We start from the raw sequence: 18,370 nt of genomic DNA, 5'->3' as shown, positions 1-18,370 counted from the left end.
TTTTACATTGTCAGTCACCTGACAACCTTCGACCGGATGTGCAACGCGACGCGCAAGCGGAACCTTGGTGTTCACTCGTCGCTTACGGACCATTACAAACTGTTGCACAGCTACTACACATGCTGTAGTGTTTTGGATGTTTCCAGATTGTACCGTGCGTATGTGAGGCGAACTGTTGAAAGTGGCCAGGTTTCAGGTAAATCAAAAGGAAAAGCTCAAGGTGACTTGTTTTCCGAAGCTCTTCACGAGTGTGATTTTCCTGTACCGCGGAAGCAAAGTAGCACCTGACTGTACGCTAATAATCCTAGCAAATATGGTGTAGATTTACGTTTTATGACGAGACTAACATTAGATATTAGAAGTTCTTACTTTGAACAATTTAGAATAGCAAATAGTTGGTCACGTAAAACACTTTTTTTTAGTCGTTCACGTACTATGGAGAAGACTGATGGTGAAGATTTGACCAAAGGATCGGCCGAGGAAGCAAAAGGGCGAGATACAACTGTAAAGGGCGAAGCTTCTTTAAAACCTGAGTGAGTACAACAGTAACTACAAAAACTTGACTGTTATAGTTGTTATCTTGCTGCGTCGAAGCTAAACAGATATGGTTTATGTCGTCTTGATGCCACAAACGGATTTTGTGTTAATAAAGTGCCTTGTATTCAATAAGGATGCTGTAACTAAAGCAGACACATCCTAATCTTTGCTTATTAATTTTGCTCATAATTTCAGCGACGGACACCATGTTATTCGATACATGGGTCCTCCTGTGGAAATACTTTCCTATTCGTTAGTTCAGTGTCTTCTTCAAGACACTGATTATGTTATTGGTTCTTGATGATTCAACAATGGAAGTTAACGTCTGATAATACAGAGCCATACAATGAAACTTTTTTTTTTTTAATTGACCTGCGGTATACTCTCATGTCCATTTGCTTTCACAGATTCATCACAACCAAAGACAAATTCCATGAGTTTTTAGACTCACAGTGGCTGAGTCAAAATGGTTGTAAGACATCAGTGGAGTCAACTAATGAGGGTGAAGAAGAGGAACCTAAACCTAAAAAGCTCAAACCAGACCCAGAGGAGAACAGGAAGCATGACAAAAAATACAGGGGCCAGAATAAGTCGAGACCACACACAAAGCCAACAACCTATGAAGAGAAACGACTTTGCCTCTCAGTTCTGCAGGTAAAAAAAACAAGACAAAAAGTACATCGAGCTTGTTTACATCATTTTTCTCTTTTACTTTCAGGACAATAAGGAATGCCGTTTTGGTACCAAATGCTTCTATTACCATGACATTGGAGAGTATCTTGCTGTAAAGCCCGCTGACATTGGCGATAGTTGCTATATATATGAGACATTTGGAAAGTGTCCATATAGTCTAACGTGCCGCTTTGCGAAAACACACACTACACCAGATTTTAAAAACATGGAGATAGCTGATCTAGTCAAAGCCAATGAAGGACGGACTGTGGTAAAGAACACCCTCGACAAAGATCTGCAGTTTCAACTGAAAAAGAGACAAGTCAAGTTTGAGAAGTCCACCGAGTTCCTGAAAACGCTCAACGACAACAAAAATGTTGGTAAGAAGACAGAATCTACCATAATATTATTGGAATTAAATTAAGATTCCTTCTGGCTTTATATGTGTCTGTGCGACTTATTTTTAAAAGTTTTTTATTTTTCCAAACAGTGTCTTCTTATGTGGTACTAAGCCTGTATGACGTGTTTTTGATATTTTTACCTATGTTTTTTAGTTACAATACAGAGTATTCATTTTGTTCATCAAGAATGGACTTTTTAAAATTAATGTAACGAAATATGTTGATTGGTGTTTTATTTCTTCATTTTAAGATGCTACAGAAGACTCACTCGGAGTGGCAAATGTGGCTGAGGAAGATGAGGTAAAAAAAATTCACACTGTTTCACTTCTCACTTATTTTTCAAATGATTCCAGTTTTCCCTGCATTCGCAGAAATGACTGTTGTGTGTTGTTGCTAAGGTGATACCAGAAAAGGCCGCTCCAGTAAAAACAGTCGGCCCACTGACAGACACAGATGTTGTCAAACTTCGTGCGTGTGAAAAGAAACAGGTGGGTACATCCCACATAGCAACAATAGAGATCTTGGATTTGAAAAATATTAAGTGTTACCTGTGGTCATTGAAATGTGACTGATGAATATTTTTCTTTTTGTTGGCTTCTCTGTGTTAAAGGTGGATTTTGCAGACAAGCTCTACCTTGCCCCTCTCACAACGGTAACGGTTCAGATGAGGTGACCTTCCAAAGAACTAGCAGTGTCAAATTCCATTTATCTCTCCAGTGTGGAAATCTGCCCTTCCGTCGTGTTTGCAAGCGTTTTGGAGCAGACATCACATGCGGGGAAATGGCAATGTGCACAAACCTGCTGCAGGGTCAGCAGTCAGAGTGGGCTTTGCTCAAGAGACATGAAAGCGAAGATCTATTTGGAGTTCAGGTAAAATGTTGAGCTTCGTGGTCCCCATTGTATCAACCGTCGCTTCCATTTGAGCATTGAGGTCACATGTCCGGGATCCGAACGTGATTTTGTTTCCAGGTGGAAGGCTGCTTCCCTGACACCATGACAAAGTGTGCAGAGCTCATTAACAACAACATTGAGGTGGACTTTGTGGACATCAACTCAGGATGCCCCATTGACCTGGTCTACAAGAAGGTAGTCAGTCTGAATAATCCAGGTGTCCAAGTCTTAAAGAAGGCTGTAGAGCTGTCTGTCTGCTTGGGTTTTAAGCTGAAAGAGTTTGGTAAAGGTTGCTAAAATCATAACCCCTCTCTCTCACTCAGGGCGGTGGCTGTGGTTTGATGACACGTACAAAAAAGTTTGCACAGATCATCAAAGGAATGAACTACGTAAGTCACTCGGTGAAGCCATGTGCTATATATTATTAACTGTAAGTCTAATTCCACTCTCACTGCCCCAAAAGGTCTTGGATGTCCCTCTTACAGTGAAGATCCGCACTGGTGTTCAGGAGAAGACCAATATTGCACACAAACTCATACCAGAGATGAAGAAGTGGGGTGTCTCCATGATTACAGTACGTACTGAAAATGGGGACAATTATTTTGGAAAAACGGAGAAAAATAATGCGGATGTCAAGTGTCACTAACAAGTTTGTATTTTTACACTGAGACAATGTTCATACACCAACCATATTTCAATATTTATTTTTACTGGGATGTGTGTGTACTCTGTTGTTATACTGTAAATGGTGTCAGGCGATTACTTGAACACACAGTTTTGCTATTGTTTTCTTTATCTAATGCCACACAGCACCAGCAGTTTTCAGGCTCCAACTACTTGTTCACGTTTTTCTTGTGAAGTTTTTAAAAGCTTTGTCATTAAGTCTTCTGGGTTTTTTTTCCTAGTTGCATGGTCGCTCCAGGGAGCAGCGCTACACTAAGTTAGCTGACTGGGATTACATCTCCACCTGCTCCAAGCTGGCTAGTCCTGTCCCACTTTTTGGTACGTGAATATGTATGGACCTGTTTCCTAATATTGATAATTCAGAGTAAACCTTTACCTTCTTTGTGCCTTGAGTTTATGCTGACAACTTGTCATTAACAATGTACAAATAATTAGAGCAGATGAAGATGCGGTAAGCTGAAAGTGACAATGTGTAAATACAATAGAAATAAAAATATCCCAGTTGACATGTAATCTGTTCCACCCATCATTTGATAAACATTTCAAAAAGCTTAAGTATCTGCTCATAAATTTGGATGGTGACGTCGATGAGGGTGTGACGTGTATTTTCATTAGGTAATGGAGACATTCTGTCCTATGAAGATGCCATGAGGGCAAAAGAAACTGGAGTTTCTGGAATCATGATTGCAAGGTCAGTGCAGTTCAGCTCTCAGCCAAGAAATCTCTGAAACAAGTGCCATGCCTCAGTGTTGTTCTTTGTAGGGGAGCTCTGATCAAGCCGTGGATCTTCACCGAGATAAAGGAGAGCAGACACTGGGATATCTCGTCGGCCGAACGGCTGGACATTCTGAGGGACTTCTCCAACTTCGGCCTGGAGCACTGGGGCTCTGACACCCGGGGAGTGGAAAAGACTCGTACCTTCTTATTGGAGTGGCTGTCCTTCATGTGCAGGTATGGAACAAAACCTTCTCTGGGATTTCCTGTTGCTAACATACTTATTTACGTGCAGATATATCCCGGTGGGGCTGCTGGAGCGTGTTCCTCTGAAGATCAACGAGAGGCCACCATACTACATGGGCAGGGACTACCTGGAGACGCTGATGGCCAGTCAAAACGTTGGCGACTGGGTTCGAATCAGGTGAGAAGAACAACATCATAATCAATATTCACTGTCATGGGTGGTTTTTGTCAGCGGTACCATGTCTTCACAGTGAGATGCTGCTGGGACCTGTTCCAAACAACTTTAACTTCCTGCCTAAGCACAAAGCCAATTCCTACAAGTGACAGGTTTCGTCTCCTTGCACTCAGAGGTCACACAACCCAGCCCAAATAAAGGATTTCTGTTCAATAAAGACCTCCAATATGTTTTTGTTTAACTATTAAGAGGTGCCATGGAGTCTCAATAAATTTTTTAGCAACTATGTTTGCTTGTTTTCTTTTTGTCTTGACTTAATGGAACTGATTTTAGATGCTTAAGATCCTCCTTTGTCAACACTTTGCCTTTTTAATGTAAAAAAAGGCAGACTCTCTGAAACGACGCAGTGGAAATACTTTACATAACTAAAACAATGCTAAATGTAGTATTTTATTATATTCTGTAAATATTCTAAATGTGTTGTACAATATATTTCCTGATATATTTTTAAATATTGCTTAATTTTGTCCAAGTTACCGGTTCATGTGAGAGCGTTAAGTAAGTTGTAAGTTTGAGAAAGCAATAACAGTACCAAGAGCATCTGAAGTTAATCTCAAGGTCATTTGAGTCGGACACATGCCTTGTTTTTTTAATTGACATTTTTTTTGGTAGTTATTGAATCTTTTTTTAATGTCACATTTTCCTCTGTATTTTGTCTGCATTTTATTTCATTTTATTTTATTTAAAAGTACTTTTTTCTTCCAAGCATGATGTATAATGAATATTTTTGTGACTCACATTTATTACATGAAAACACAAAAGGGCATCTGTCACCCTGTGTAGCTGGGATAGACCCTTCCAGTAAGGCGCAGCTTAAGGGACACCAGGTGAAGTTGATTACCGGCTTGTTAGCTGCACCTGTGTGACGTCTTTAACTGGAGTTGAGCCTCAGCTGTGGCTCACTTTCACTTGGAGCCATGGTCCAGCTCAGAGTCAGTTGGCTGGTTCTGTTTACGCAAACGTTGCTGGTTTCAGTATGGGGATGGCGTTCAGTCCACCGATCAAACTTTGTGAATTTAAATGAAGTTGGGAACCGTAGCAAACCTTCAGTAAATTCAAGTAAGTAGGTGCTCACAAGTTAGTGATTTGTATATTGACGTTTTCTTGTATTAAGAACTATATATTATACACATGTTGATGTAACTTGGATTTTTAAGATGCTTGAGGCTTGTGATGTGAGGCTCCACATAAAACGCCTCCATATAAACCAAACTATGCTTGTCATGTTTAAATAACCTGTAACTTGTCTGTCCTGCATTCGTGTAATGGTTGGTCCTGTTCCTTTCAGAGGACGGTGCCAAGCATGTTAAAGAGGTGCTCCCTCAAACCAAGGGCCAAAGTGCCAGCAGCAGCAGCCATGACCCTGAAGCTGACGATGGCTTCCAGATAGAAAAGGACTGGGATGGTGACACTGTGGTGGCGGAATATGTGGAGCCAATTGGAGTTGAATACACCTGTCAGGACACCAGCTTTCATATAACTTTTTCAAGGAATACCATAATGGATGTGAAAGTTTTGGGTAAAACAAAAAAAAAAAAAAAAACACCACAGTTGCAGTGTTAAGAGTGTGAGCTTGCAAAATTGCTTGTTCCAGATTCTGCAGAAATCATACCAATAACGGACATTCCTGAAGCGTGTGGGTACACATTAGATCCTGTGCGTGGTTTTGCAGTGGTCTCCTTTGGTGGTTGCTATGTTAAACGTGTAAGCGCAGCACTTGAACATGCATCGTTTTGAAGTGAGTGTCCATTTAAACCTCTGCCACGTGTTTCAGACCAGCCACTACAGCCTGCAACTGCAGTTCACCAACAAACTGGGTCAGTCACAGGCAGCCACCATTTCCTGTGACCCGCCCCGCAGACCAAAAACGGGTGTTTCTCATGGCACTGAACCAGTACGAACGCCCAAGTGCAGTAAAAAGGTGCCACCGCCAACCCTTGAAGCGGATGACACAGCTGCACTGAGTGAGTCCTGAGCAGAGCTGAACAGTGATCTCCCCAAAAATGTGCTGTTGTGATGCCCTTTATTCAATACACTGTATTGGTAACATTTGACAGACAAATGGTGGGCGTTGTCTGTAATCTCGGATGTAGTTCAGTGAATTATTTTCCGTTTTGGCAGACTGCATGTATCCCACTGAAGAACGGGTCACTTGTGGCCAGAAGTCCATGACTCAGGCAGAATGTGAGAACATGGGATGCTGTGCAGATCCATACACATCCCTTTGCTACTACCCACTGGATGGTAAGTTGTTGATAAGAGGACTCCTTTGTGATGACTATTCTAAAATTTGAACCTGCTTGTTACCTAGAGTGCACCAAAGATCGCCATTTTGTATTTGCCATTCGGCATGACTCGGCATCCATCTCAATAGATCCAACCAACCTTGTAACTCCTGGAGCCTCATGCTACCCAGTTTTTGTTACAGAGGAAGTAGCAATCTTCAAATTCAAAGTGACCGAATGTGGCACTCGTGCATATGTAAGTACAGTATGTTCGCCCACTGCTTGTGAGTCTGGTGATAATTGGTGACAGTCGATGATTTGTGATACGATTTGTTTCCAGACTGTTGGGAAAACCCAAGTCTACCTAGCAGAAGTGCAGACGCTTGTACAAGCGCTCAACCTCAAATTTGGAATGATCACCAGAACTGATCCAGTCAGGTACATTTAGTTGTATAGTTTATAGTGACCTTCCTGCTCAATATTTCAAATAAAATGAATTGCTTTTGTGACTACAAGATGAGAGACCAATGAAAATGTACTGTCATGTGGGTAATTTCTGGATTCTGTGCAGCTGTTTATTGTCCTAATACAAGTCAGTTCAGATAAGTGGGTAAACAACGAAGCCTTTGAAGCAGATTTGAAAGTAGAGCAGGTGCCCCATCACAAATGTAATGTCATAAAAATCAATGTAATGAGCTAGATTTGATCATTTTGCTTTAGATTCTTGATCGAGTGTCGCTACAGTAGTGAAGAATCTCCTTATGCGATGGAAAGTGTCGGATACATGGTCAAGACCCCAAGCCTTGACCTGCCGTCGCACATAGTCTTGGATGTTAGTTACAGCGTCCAGCTACGGATTTCACTAGGTCAGTTCTGACATGTTTTCTATATGATACACCCGCAGAAAAAACGGTGAGTTTCTTTTTCTGTTCACAGATGACTCTTACACGGAATACATGCCCACTCACCACCCGCCGTTGCATCTTCTCCTGGGTAATCCAGTCTATCTGGAACTAAACCTCAATAATGCTGATCCAGATTCTGTCCTGGTGGTGAATTACTGTGTGGCTTACCCTCGATCAGCGAAGAATGCCATGGTGATGGTTTATGAGGGGTAAGTCTCAGGCAGTGCCGCCAGTTCAGTAGCTACGTGTACCTAAGTTGTTGCTGTGTTTAGGTGCGCAAACCCAAATGATAAGACGGTGACCATTATTCCCATCGGCGATACCACCAACCGCTTTCAGAGGCGTTTTGTGATCACTGCCTTCCAGTTCTTGGACGAGTCGACAACGAAGTACCTTGATGAAGAAGTGAGTAAATACTTTAGTGCTTTATACTTTCCTGAATCCAATTGTGGTCTTGCCATTGGCCCAAAGTAGAAGCTGTCGCTTTACTAATTAGTTTCCAGCTTAACTTTTTGTTCTTGCCTGTTCTAATAACTTTCTTTCCTCTGACAAATGGGAAACGTGAATGTGGTTATACTGACATAGATGAACTCTACTTATAGTTGGGTCCAGGCATATTCAATTGTGCCAGAAATTCAGCCAGTCTTCATTCCTGACACGCAAGCCTTGCAAACGGTGTTTCTTCTTGATGTTTCCCCTGCAGATCTATTTCATGTGCTCAACGGAAGTTTGTCGACCAGCGGAAAAGGATTGTGGCGTACAGTGCTTTGATGGAATGGGTAAATGACTACCAGAGTTCAATACAAGTGTTTGACATCTGATCCATTTTTTTTTTTTCCAGACATGCCATAGCTGTGGGATATGATCTCATTAAATATTTATTGCGCTCTTTGACTTCTGTCTTCTTTAAATTGAATAGTTTGAACTGAACTCAAGAGGCCATTATACGCCTGGAGAATTCATTTGAAGGTTGGTTGTACATCAACGGTAGTAGCTATGCATGAATGCAGGCAGAGGGTTGTTTGCAAATTTCATCTACTGAAACATTCAATACAATGAGGAAATGTGTTAAGCATTGGAACTCACTAGATTTTCATTTGAATCACTGTCATTCAAGAGCTAGACCTTCAGAGAATATTGAATCACTTGCGCTGGTGAGAGCTCACAGCTGAGCCGAAAGGTTGGCTCTCGATGTACGTTCGCACCCTCACCAATGGAACTGTGGGTCATGACCAAAAGTCAAGGTCCTGGATACAAGCGATTGAAATGAGTTTCCTCTGCAGGGTGGCTAGGTGCTCCCTCAGAGGTTCAGGAGTAGAGCTACTGCTAAGAGTGCTGTGGTTAGACCCAGGACATGTTGGGTGGCCTGAGAATGCCTCAAGGTCCTCCCAGAAGAGGATGATAGACATGTCCTTAATGTCATAGCTGACGTATACTTCCATCGCCTGGCATCAATTAATGCTTATCTTCCATCACGGAACATTTGGGAGGGGAAAGGCTTTTGTGTGAAGACCAGCTCAGTTAGGCAGTAAGACTGCTGCAAACTGATGTTGAATCTGCCCAAGTGGCACATGTCCTTCATTACATCCATGAACCTCAATGGTTGACTTGGTCAATTTCATAGCACCAGTGCATCTTCATCTAGCATGGTCTCTCTCCTGTGTCCAAACCGGTCTGGCCTCCTCAACTTCACCCCCAAACTTTTCTTCATGAGCCTCTGATAGACTATTTTGCCCCTTGTCACTCTCAATGAAAACCAGAGATTTGTCACCTCTGCATTTGTAACACCACTTGTCTGTGTCAGAGGTACTGTATTTAAACTACCTCATGGCAGGTCTTGCTGCTGTCCTGTAGAGCTCCCATTCACTCTAATTATGACTCTTCTGTCCTCTTCAGCTAACTCTATCCCTGGTGTCCTGTTGGTTAACTCACAAAAGGCAGAGTTGTCTGCACTGACACTACCTGTCTTACAGGAAATGGCCAACCACCAACTTTAAGCTTAGCCAGACTGAAACTGAAAATGTTACCAGTTTTAATTTGACAGTTGTCATTGGCAGTTTTTAATATCGTGAAGACATGGGTGTGCTGAGAGGAGCAGAGAGAAGTCACCCTGCTCCTGCATTGTCTAGCCAATCCACTTTCATTCTTCATGCTGCCTCCTTAAAAGGCATCATGTCAGCTTCCTGTTTCTGAGCCTTTTCAAGTTCCATTGCACTGGCATGCTAATGCAGATACTGCTCCACCACTAACTGAAATGCCTCGAGTGGGCATTTCATTGGTCCTTATGTAGGAAGGCGTTAAGCTTCATTTTGTACAATCCCCTTCAGTCAATCTCCTTTTACACATTCTAAAGAGCCATTAACATAGAAGACAAATTAAATGGAACATTGGTACATAATTTTTAGATTAATTTGCAAAAACAAGTTCAATTCAAATACCCAAGTTGAGACTTGCCTAATGCATAAACTCATGAATGGTGATGCAGAGTAAAAGCTGTTCTATTATAAGAAATAAATGAGCTATAAGATCGTACTTCAGTCTGATTCCTCTTCCTGTGGTCAGTTGTGCTTCTCTGTAAGCTGAGAAGGTGATCGGCTGCAGCCTGCCACCTCTTCAGGACCTGTATGTCCCCAGGACCCAGAGATGTGCAGGTCGGATCAGAGCCTCTTCTCATCCTGGACATGGACTGTTTGTGCCTCTTCCCTCTGGCAGGAGGCTATGGTCCATCCAGACCAGAACCTCCCGTCACAGGAACAGCTTCTTCCCCTCGGCCGACAGTCGAATTCGTGATCAGCCTTTCTTGTCTTTATTTTATTTTAAAAAAAAAACAAAAAATGTTCATGAAAGCACCTGTTGAAGCAGTTTTGAAATGGTGACACTTTTTTTTACACTTCACTCATATCATCTTTGGAGTTTAAATAAAAATATTTTAATTTTATGATATTTACACATGATTTTATTATATTTGTTATTCAGAACTGTATTCAGTTTTTCCAATTTTCTCAACAGTTTGCATCAAGAGTATTTTTTACTTTTGTTCTTTAGTAAATTTGATAAATATGACTCGCACCTGCTTCCTAGGGGACTTTGCGATGACAAATTTGCAATGATCACATGTCATCATGTCATTTCAGCTTGTTTACGTGTAAGAAGATTAAATATGGCTATTGATCCCAAATTAAATCAAGAGTAATGAATCAGTTCTATTACTTGAATGGGCCCCGAGCGCAATTGATCGGGAATGATGGGTCCCCAGATCAAGAAGGTTAAGGGTTATATAAGGTTAAGGCTATGGGTGCTTCATATGTGGACTCATCTTCTCTTTGTAATGTCTCTAAGCAGCTGACCTACCGTAACGCAACGCCTGTTGCTAGCCCACAATCCCTTGCGTCATAAACCGGTTTTGTCTTTTATGCAGCCCTAACATCACTAACATTAATGTATTAGTTAAGCTGCTGGCAAAAAACGTAGAAAGTTTAACTTTCATCGCAAATATTAATTTCGATCAGGCGCGACAAGGCACACGCGGAAGTCAGCAGCACGGGAGTGGACGCTCTGTACTGCGTGAGTTTTGCAGTTTCATCTGATATTAGAAAGTAAGTATTGTTGGAGACCGAGACCTGAACTGAATATATACATAATTTACACCTACATTTAAAGTCGTCTGAGATGTAGCATGATGCAAGAGTTAATTTATTCCATAAGTTTACCCGTGCAAAATTCACGTTTGTGTTTCTTCTTGAAACACAAACGTTTGCGTTGAATAGATGTTTTCATAAACAGATTCCCTGATCATTACTTTGCGCAACAGCTGTGATCCACTCATCTTTGATGCAATTAACTTATACTCTGTTTTCGACCTTTGTATCGATGATGCGATTTCCAGTGGCAGTGTTTTTTACTCACGTCTTGCATTAACGCATATCCTTTTAAATAACGTTTATATGCAAGCTCGAGCGCGATTGATGTGACGTGAACACACGAGACCTGTCATCAGCTTCTTAAAGGGTGGGATCTCCCAAGGAGGGCGGGATCTGTTTCCTTCCTTAAATCCTGCCAGATCCAGGTCCAACTCACCATTTTCACTGCAGAACCCACGGCACCAGTGATCTCGCAACAATGGCTCACCTCCCTGCGCTCTTCAAGTATGTGGATGACAACCAGGATCTCTATGTCAAGGTATGGTCTTTTGTTGCTATAAGCGCGAGGAATTCATGACTGGATTTCAAAACTTGTAGATCAGTTTATCCATGTATTGATAAGATAGCAGAGGATTTGATAGCTCCAGGAAATGAAGAACTTTGGGACCTTGTCAAGCGCAATGAAGTGCTGTCCCTTCCTTTTAATGAAGTGATGCTTCAGCAGCAGTGTACTACACAATCTTAAATATAAATTCTCTTATGCTGCCCGGGCAATCATAACACTCTTACTAGTGGGTACCAGTGTAACCGTGTCCAATGAAACCTTCTCCATACATACGCCTTAAATCACTTCCTTCCTTTTCAATATATGAAGAACTATACCATAATCATAGTGAGGGATCATAACATAGACTTGTTATTAAAGTGCACAAATTGGTGGGAAGAAACTTTTTGATGTTGAGTAGATTAGGTCAGTTTTATTTCCCCCGATAAATATTCAAAAAACAAGAGTGTTGGATGGGTTTTTCTCCTTCCCAGCGCCTTGCTGACTGGGTGGCAGTCCAGAGCGTGTCTGCTTGGCCAGAGAAGCGCGGGGAGATCAAGACGATGATGGAGATGGCCGCTAAGGACATTGAGAGGCTGGGGGGGTCGGTGGAAATGGTGGACATCGGCACACAGAAGGTGAGTAGTCATGGAGTGTCTGCTCTGTTTATTTAAAATAGAACTGGGAAAACTGCAGCAGGGCAATGCTATTGTGATTAATACATTTTTTTTTCAACCGATGATGAAGTGTTTAATATATTGCTAATGTTCCACACAGCTTCCGTCTGGAGAGGAGATCCCTTTGCCCCCCATCATCTTGGGACGTTTGGGATCAGACCCAGGCAAGAAGACGGTGTGTATCTACGGCCACCTTGATGTTCAGCCAGCAAATATTGATGATGGCTGGGACACAGAGCCCTTCACTCTGGTGGAAAAAGATGGTGGGTTTACTTTTGGTTTCAGTTTGAGTCTGACATAAGAATTGCCCCAAAGCACTTGAATTGTCTGTAACTTACTATTAATATTCATGTCCATATCATCACATTCAACACTACGAGAGCACACGCACAGAACATTAAGAAACGTGTACTTAGGTCTAACGTTCCATTAGCCTTATCAACCCTATGCCTGGTTTCTCAGCCCATTTAATGGCACAGGAGTTCTGAAGGTGATGCCATGACTACGTGAATTGCCTAGATTTTATTTAAGGAAACAGTCATGCAAGTTAACTCTGACCATGGTGTCACCTTTTTGGCAGAGATAATAAGTGCGTCATCGTCTGGGACTTGCGTTGTTGGGAACACTACCACCCCCTGCTGTCTCCTTGAGCTCATTTCAACTTGACTTCTGAAGGCCAAACCCTTATGATCCTTCTCTCTGAATTTGGTTAAATAAACCATTGTCTGTGTTGCTAATAAGTAACTTAATGCCTGAGGCTTAGGTCACAAATGAAACTTTTATCACTTTCCTGACTGACATATCTTCTTATTTCCAAAGTCCACTTCAGTTTCCGCTTCATCCCCAGTTATGTTGCTGCTAATCATGCCTTATCTCAGAACCTCGGGTCAAGAACATGAACTCGCATTTCTCTCTCTGTTTTTTTTCTCATCTTTGTGGGACTATTTGATTGTAAATGACATTCAATTGAAAGCCCACAACGTAGCTGACGTTATATATTTTAGTTGTACATTGAATTACATTCAATAACTAAATCAGATCTTCATTCTGCTCCACTGATGCAACACATTGAGATTTTTCGCTTCCACTTTTAGTTATGGCTTCTTTTTCCTGAGATCTTGAGTCACCTGACTGAAAGTTTCACATCAACTTCCTGTGCTGACTCATCATTGCCGTTCTGCTCTCTTCTGACCTTAAGCCAAGCGCTTGTACACCATTAAAAATCCAGCGTTATATTTTAGTACGTAGCATTTTTGCTAGTTATATATTTCAAACAGTGTAGAAAATAAAAATGCCTCAACAACTGAAGCTTAAGAAACAAAAAGCACAATTTCCTTTATGGGAAGTCAAGTCTTCCAAATAGTCTACTGCAAATGTTTAAATTAAAGAATGGTCTAAAAGTTTGCAATCCACGTTTGTAGATGTAGTTATAAAGCATTTTACGAGGTTGCCATTCTATCTCATACACACCACAGGACCATGAGCTACATTCGTCAACAGGATGTGGATTGTTTGCTCTGTGGTCTTTTGCCTCAAATCTGTCTTCTTAACATTCTTGTTCCCAAATGTTTGTGTGACATAAGCTTGTTTCTGAACCTGACATTTGAGTATTTGCCTTCAGATGTACAGTCGTGTGAGTTTCATTCAAATTGCTTCACAAACCAGTTACTGGAATTTATTCTCCTCTGGATTATTTGCATCTCTTCCATCTGTAAATGGATGGTACAGTGTGTATCTGCATGCAGTGTTTAATTTGAGAACTGGCTGCAGGAGGTAGTTGTGGACAGCGCTACGCTTCAAGAGGCCTTTGGTTTGGGAGTACGCTGGGCTCTCCCTGTTCTCCCCTTTGTTTTGTTAGATAGGTACTGATTTATTCTAAGCATTTGTTTCTAACCAGCTGTTTCTCTGGTTGTTTATGATCCGTCATCACCAGTGTGGAGCAGGTATTTCATTACATGTCATTTCAATGCACAGACTCAGGGTCACATTTTTCCATGTAAAATATTATATATGGAAACATGCATAGAGAAGAACCGAAAAGTCAAGCTTCAAGACGAAAGGGATGATCTGTAGCATTTTGGTTTTTATTATTCTCCCGTACAAAGCCAGTTGATGGTGGTAGATTGTTTTACCTGTACAGTGTTTTGAGTTGCATAAACAATTCTTCCTTCATGTGATTTAATACAGGGGTTGGACAAAATAATGGAAACACCTTTAAAGCCTTGCTTTGTTAAGGTGTATGCTTTATGAAGGCAGTGAATCCAGGAGCCTAAATATGATGACACATGCACAGTTCCCCACTTTAATGTCTTCTTCTTGTTGTAGGAAAACTGTACGGCCGAGGCTCTACAGATGATAAAGGTCCAGTTTTGGCCTGGTTCAACTGCATCGAAGCCTACCAGAAGATCCAGCAGGTGAACTATGTATTAGATAGGATTATATATATATATATATATATATATATATATATATATATATATATATATACGTACACCGACGGTGAGAAAGTAAATTAATATGTCTGTATGACACACATTGTTTAGTGTTGTGGTGCTTTCAGTCACATCTTATTTGCTGATGCATTTAAGATAGAACCTGTTGTGCGGGCAAAGCGTTATTATAATCTGCATGAGCAAAGGTCTTGCAAAATAGTGGCGTAGCTTGACTTAATCATTAAACATTATTACGTCACCCAGCTCCTCAGACAGAAATCAGGAAAGTTAACTTTCCAGTGAGTGAATTCAATCACAAGCTGTGATCAGTGAATGAACTGTGCCAAATCTGTCAGTGTTTAGTTTTGTAATATTTTCTTTCCATCTGTTTCCTTCATCTCGGCTCTGTGGGGTCGACAGGATTGTGACTAATCCTGGGTTTAACAGGGTAGAAGAGCACGGCTCGTATCATTAGATATGCTTTGCGGTCAGGTGCTAAGGGTGACACCGTCTATCCTTTGACCCCAGAGTTACAAACAAAACACTCAGAAACAAGGTGTTTGAAAATAGTACTACAATTATTTATAAATTGATATGTGGTGGAAATATTACCTGTTAATGCTTGGCGCTTTCATTGAGAGTTGATAGCCATGAAGCCTGAATGAGGACTGCAACTTAATTTGAAATATAAATAACTTGAACTAATACCAATTATTTCCAAAGGGTAATTTTTTAAATAAATTCTGTTCCTTGTGATCGCCACAGGAACTTCCCATCAACATTAAATTCTGCTTCGAGGGGATGGAGGAGTCTGGCTCCGAAGGGCTGGACGACCTGATTTTTGCACGCAAGGACGGCTTCTTCAAAGATGTGGACTACGTCTGCATCTCTGACAACTACTGGCTGGGCAAGAACAAACCCTGCATCACCTACGGCCTGAGAGGAATCTGCTATTTCTTCATTGAGGTCGATAGCTACTGCTTTTTTTACCTTCATCCACTAGTTCAGTGCATTTATTTGAGCATAAAAACTGTATTCTTTTAATGCCACAGGTGGACGGCTGCGAGAAGGACCTGCACTCAGGCGTGTTTGGTGGCTCAGTGCACGAAGCCATGACAGACCTGATCACACTGATGGGTAAGTCATCACCGCAGCATGAAGCTGTTTTTGGACGATTTGCTTCCAAAAATATATATGGAATATTGTGGAATTTGAAATGTTTTTTTCCATTCAATTCTAAACCAAGGGTTTAAATAAGGGTATATTGAGAAATGGCTCCTTTATTTGTTTTTCATAACACATTTTAAGTAAAATAAAATAGATAGAATTAGGCAAATTGTCTTTTTTTATCTTTAACAACATGCATCCCAGACTTCATTAATGCTATAATAATTGATGTGAGTTGCTTTTGTTATACATTCTTTTACAGAAAAGAAATATTAAAATCAACATTATGATTCTTTCATCAGCTGAAAAGCTGAAGTCAGTCTTTAATGTTTCTGATCAACAGGTTGTCTTGTGGACAAAAGAGGGAAGATCCAGATTCCTGACATTTGCAGGAATGTGGCTCCTCTGACGGTTGAGGAGAAAAAGCTGTATGAGAACATCGACTTTGATTTGGGGGAATATCGCAAAGATGTCGGCGTAGGGAAGCTCCTGCATGACAGCAAGGCAAGGAACTGATCCTCATGAGCCGACTGTCAGAGCATAGTGAGATTGATTTGACTTCTCATTTGCTTCATAGGAAGACATTCTCATGCACCGCTGGAGATACCCATCTCTGTCTCTGCATGGCATTGAGGGGGCCTTCTCTGATGGCGGGGCCAAGACGGTTATCCCCCGCAAGGTCATCGGCAAATTCTCCATCCGCCTGGTGCCTGACATGGACCCCAAAGTTGTGGAGAAGCTTGTAAGGATGAAAATTCTATCGTCGTCATGATCCTATTGTATTCAGATCAACATTGCTCTTTATTTATGGTTCACTAAGTTGGATGATTATTGTTGCATGTCTGTGCTTATTTGAAAGGTGATTGACCATCTGAATAAGAAGTTCTCTGAACTGGGGAGCCCCAACAAACTGAAGGTGTATATGGGTCACGGGGCCAAAGCCTGGGTCTCTGATTTTAACCATCCCCATTACTTGGCCGGTCGGAAAGCCATGAAGACGGGTATGATGCTCTGTTCTACTGCAGACATTGGCTGAGGAATGGATTGAAATGATTGTTCATGGATGCACAAAGGGAGTCATGACAGACACATTCATTTAAACTGGTTAAACCTCTTTTTCAGGACCACACCAGTCACTGCAGCCACACTATGGTGTGAGATACTGAAATCATATTAAAGTGAAGCTGCACAGAACTGTTAGCAGTTAAATTGGCATGTCCTTAGAACACTCCTCCAGGTGGTTGGGTGTGTGTATATCCAGGAACATGTTGTCATTAGCATGTGCATTAGCAACTCAGACTATTTAAAAATGTGTATTTGAAGTGAACTAGCGGAATAATTAAGAAATAATAATCCTTAAATCCGTGTGTTGGAGAACCAACTTGTTGTTTTGTCCTGAGAGGAAAGCCAGACATGTTTTGTGAGGAAAACAGAGTTTCCTTAGGATCCAGTTAGTCACATTTTACAATTGAACAGACACACACTGTCCCAGTGCTACTTTATATAGTGCAGTGGAGATGCTCTTCCAAACTGCATTGTGTTATTGATTTGTGCTTTATATATTGTCACCACAGTGTTTGGGGTGGAACCTGACCTGACACGCGAAGGGGGGAGCATTCCAGTCACCTTGACCTTCCAGGAAGCCACGGGACGCAACGTCATGCTGCTGCCTGTGGGGTCGTCCGATGACGGCGCCCACTCACAGAACGAGAAAATAAACAGGTATAGTGTTTATCGCACCGTCTGGGCGAGAAGTCGATTCACATGTCTTTGTCTGCACTTCAACTCTTGCAGTGCATCCTGCAGGAGCACTTCTTGACGGCTCCACCTCCTAATAATTTTTTGCCAGTAGAGTTGTTTTGGGTTTGATATGTCTGGCGCAGTTTCTCATTCATATGTACATGTTTGGTGGATTTGAAATTTAGCATTTGACTTGGAGTCGGATCTTTGAAAGTTTTCACCTGTATTTGAATCCTTCACTGTTATTTGCTTGTTTGTATTTCTTTTTAGGGCATGAAGTGTAAACCCAAATGATCTAATGAATAATATGTATCTTTCATTTTTATTTTACAGATCAAATTACATTCAAGGAACAAAGATGCTGGGGGCCTACTTCCATGAGGTGTCTCTGCTGGAGTGAAGAAAAGTCTGAGAAGTTTAGCAATGTTTAAGATTCTCATCCTCTGTTTGAAGTCACAGATGTGCCCCATCTAAAAGTACAATAACCTCTGCTTCTTGTCATGCATACTGCCACCCAATAAAAGATGCATTTCTTACGCCTTCTGTCTTTGCGTCATACTAACCAACATTCAGCTCAAACATGGGTGGGAGCCATTTATCAACCTATTGGGGTCCCAATCTGACTCCCACTGAGTGGCAGTGCAAGGATATGTGGATTA

General features: G+C 41.4%; 3 protein-coding genes across 5 annotated transcripts; all 3 read left to right on the top strand.

Moving 5' to 3' along the window:
- The first annotated feature begins 69 nt into the window (after positions 1 to 69).
- dus3l (dihydrouridine synthase 3-like (S. cerevisiae)) lies at positions 70 to 4,616 on the top strand. Of its 2 annotated transcripts, none has more exons than XM_053862345.1 (16): positions 70 to 196; positions 423 to 533; positions 945 to 1,191; positions 1,256 to 1,589; positions 1,861 to 1,910; positions 2,009 to 2,098; positions 2,221 to 2,262; positions 2,328 to 2,480; positions 2,580 to 2,696; positions 2,825 to 2,890; positions 2,965 to 3,075; positions 3,407 to 3,503; positions 3,801 to 3,876; positions 3,948 to 4,136; positions 4,195 to 4,323; positions 4,397 to 4,616. In XM_053862345.1, exons 2-16 carry the CDS (start codon positions 436 to 438, stop codon positions 4,467 to 4,469), a joined length of 1,872 nt encoding a protein of 623 aa, XP_053718320.1. In that variant the 5' UTR covers positions 70 to 196; positions 423 to 435; the 3' UTR covers positions 4,470 to 4,616. The 2 variants fall into 2 exon arrangements, with proteins under 2 accessions (XP_053718320.1, XP_053718318.1); XM_053862343.1 differs by having other exon boundaries at positions 86 to 220.
- Positions 4,617 to 5,297: 681 nt separating this feature from the next.
- On the top strand, positions 5,298 to 9,507 carry LOC128757188 (zona pellucida sperm-binding protein 4-like). The gene is made up of 12 exons (XM_053862293.1): positions 5,298 to 5,316; positions 5,669 to 5,836; positions 5,975 to 6,084; positions 6,155 to 6,344; positions 6,502 to 6,624; positions 6,692 to 6,861; positions 6,946 to 7,043; positions 7,326 to 7,471; positions 7,542 to 7,719; positions 7,783 to 7,915; positions 8,214 to 8,289; positions 9,407 to 9,507. Exons 1-12 carry the CDS (start codon positions 5,298 to 5,300, stop codon positions 9,505 to 9,507), a joined length of 1,512 nt encoding a protein of 503 aa, XP_053718268.1.
- A 1,406-nt stretch (positions 9,508 to 10,913) lies between these two features.
- Positions 10,914 to 18,247, top strand: cndp2 (carnosine dipeptidase 2). Of its 2 annotated transcripts, none has more exons than XM_053863075.1 (12): positions 10,914 to 11,106; positions 11,602 to 11,689; positions 12,190 to 12,333; positions 12,473 to 12,635; positions 14,698 to 14,786; positions 15,570 to 15,770; positions 15,857 to 15,941; positions 16,315 to 16,475; positions 16,549 to 16,713; positions 16,831 to 16,972; positions 17,546 to 17,693; positions 18,045 to 18,247. In XM_053863075.1, the coding sequence occupies exons 2-12, from the start codon at positions 11,630 to 11,632 to the stop codon at positions 18,109 to 18,111; spliced, it is 1,425 nt and encodes a 474-aa protein (XP_053719050.1). In that variant the 5' UTR covers positions 10,914 to 11,106; positions 11,602 to 11,629; the 3' UTR covers positions 18,112 to 18,247. The 2 variants fall into 2 exon arrangements, with proteins under 2 accessions (XP_053719050.1, XP_053719051.1); XM_053863076.1 differs by having other exon boundaries at positions 10,916 to 11,074.
- Positions 18,248 to 18,370: the final 123 nt, after the last annotated feature.

Source organism: Synchiropus splendidus, chromosome 4, assembly GCF_027744825.2.
Source record: "Synchiropus splendidus isolate RoL2022-P1 chromosome 4, RoL_Sspl_1.0, whole genome shotgun sequence".
Classification (NCBI taxonomy): Eukaryota; Metazoa; Chordata; class Actinopteri; order Syngnathiformes; family Callionymidae; genus Synchiropus; species Synchiropus splendidus.
The sequence above is the reverse complement of the archived record's forward strand: the minus strand, read 5'-3'. Positions and strand labels throughout refer to the sequence as shown.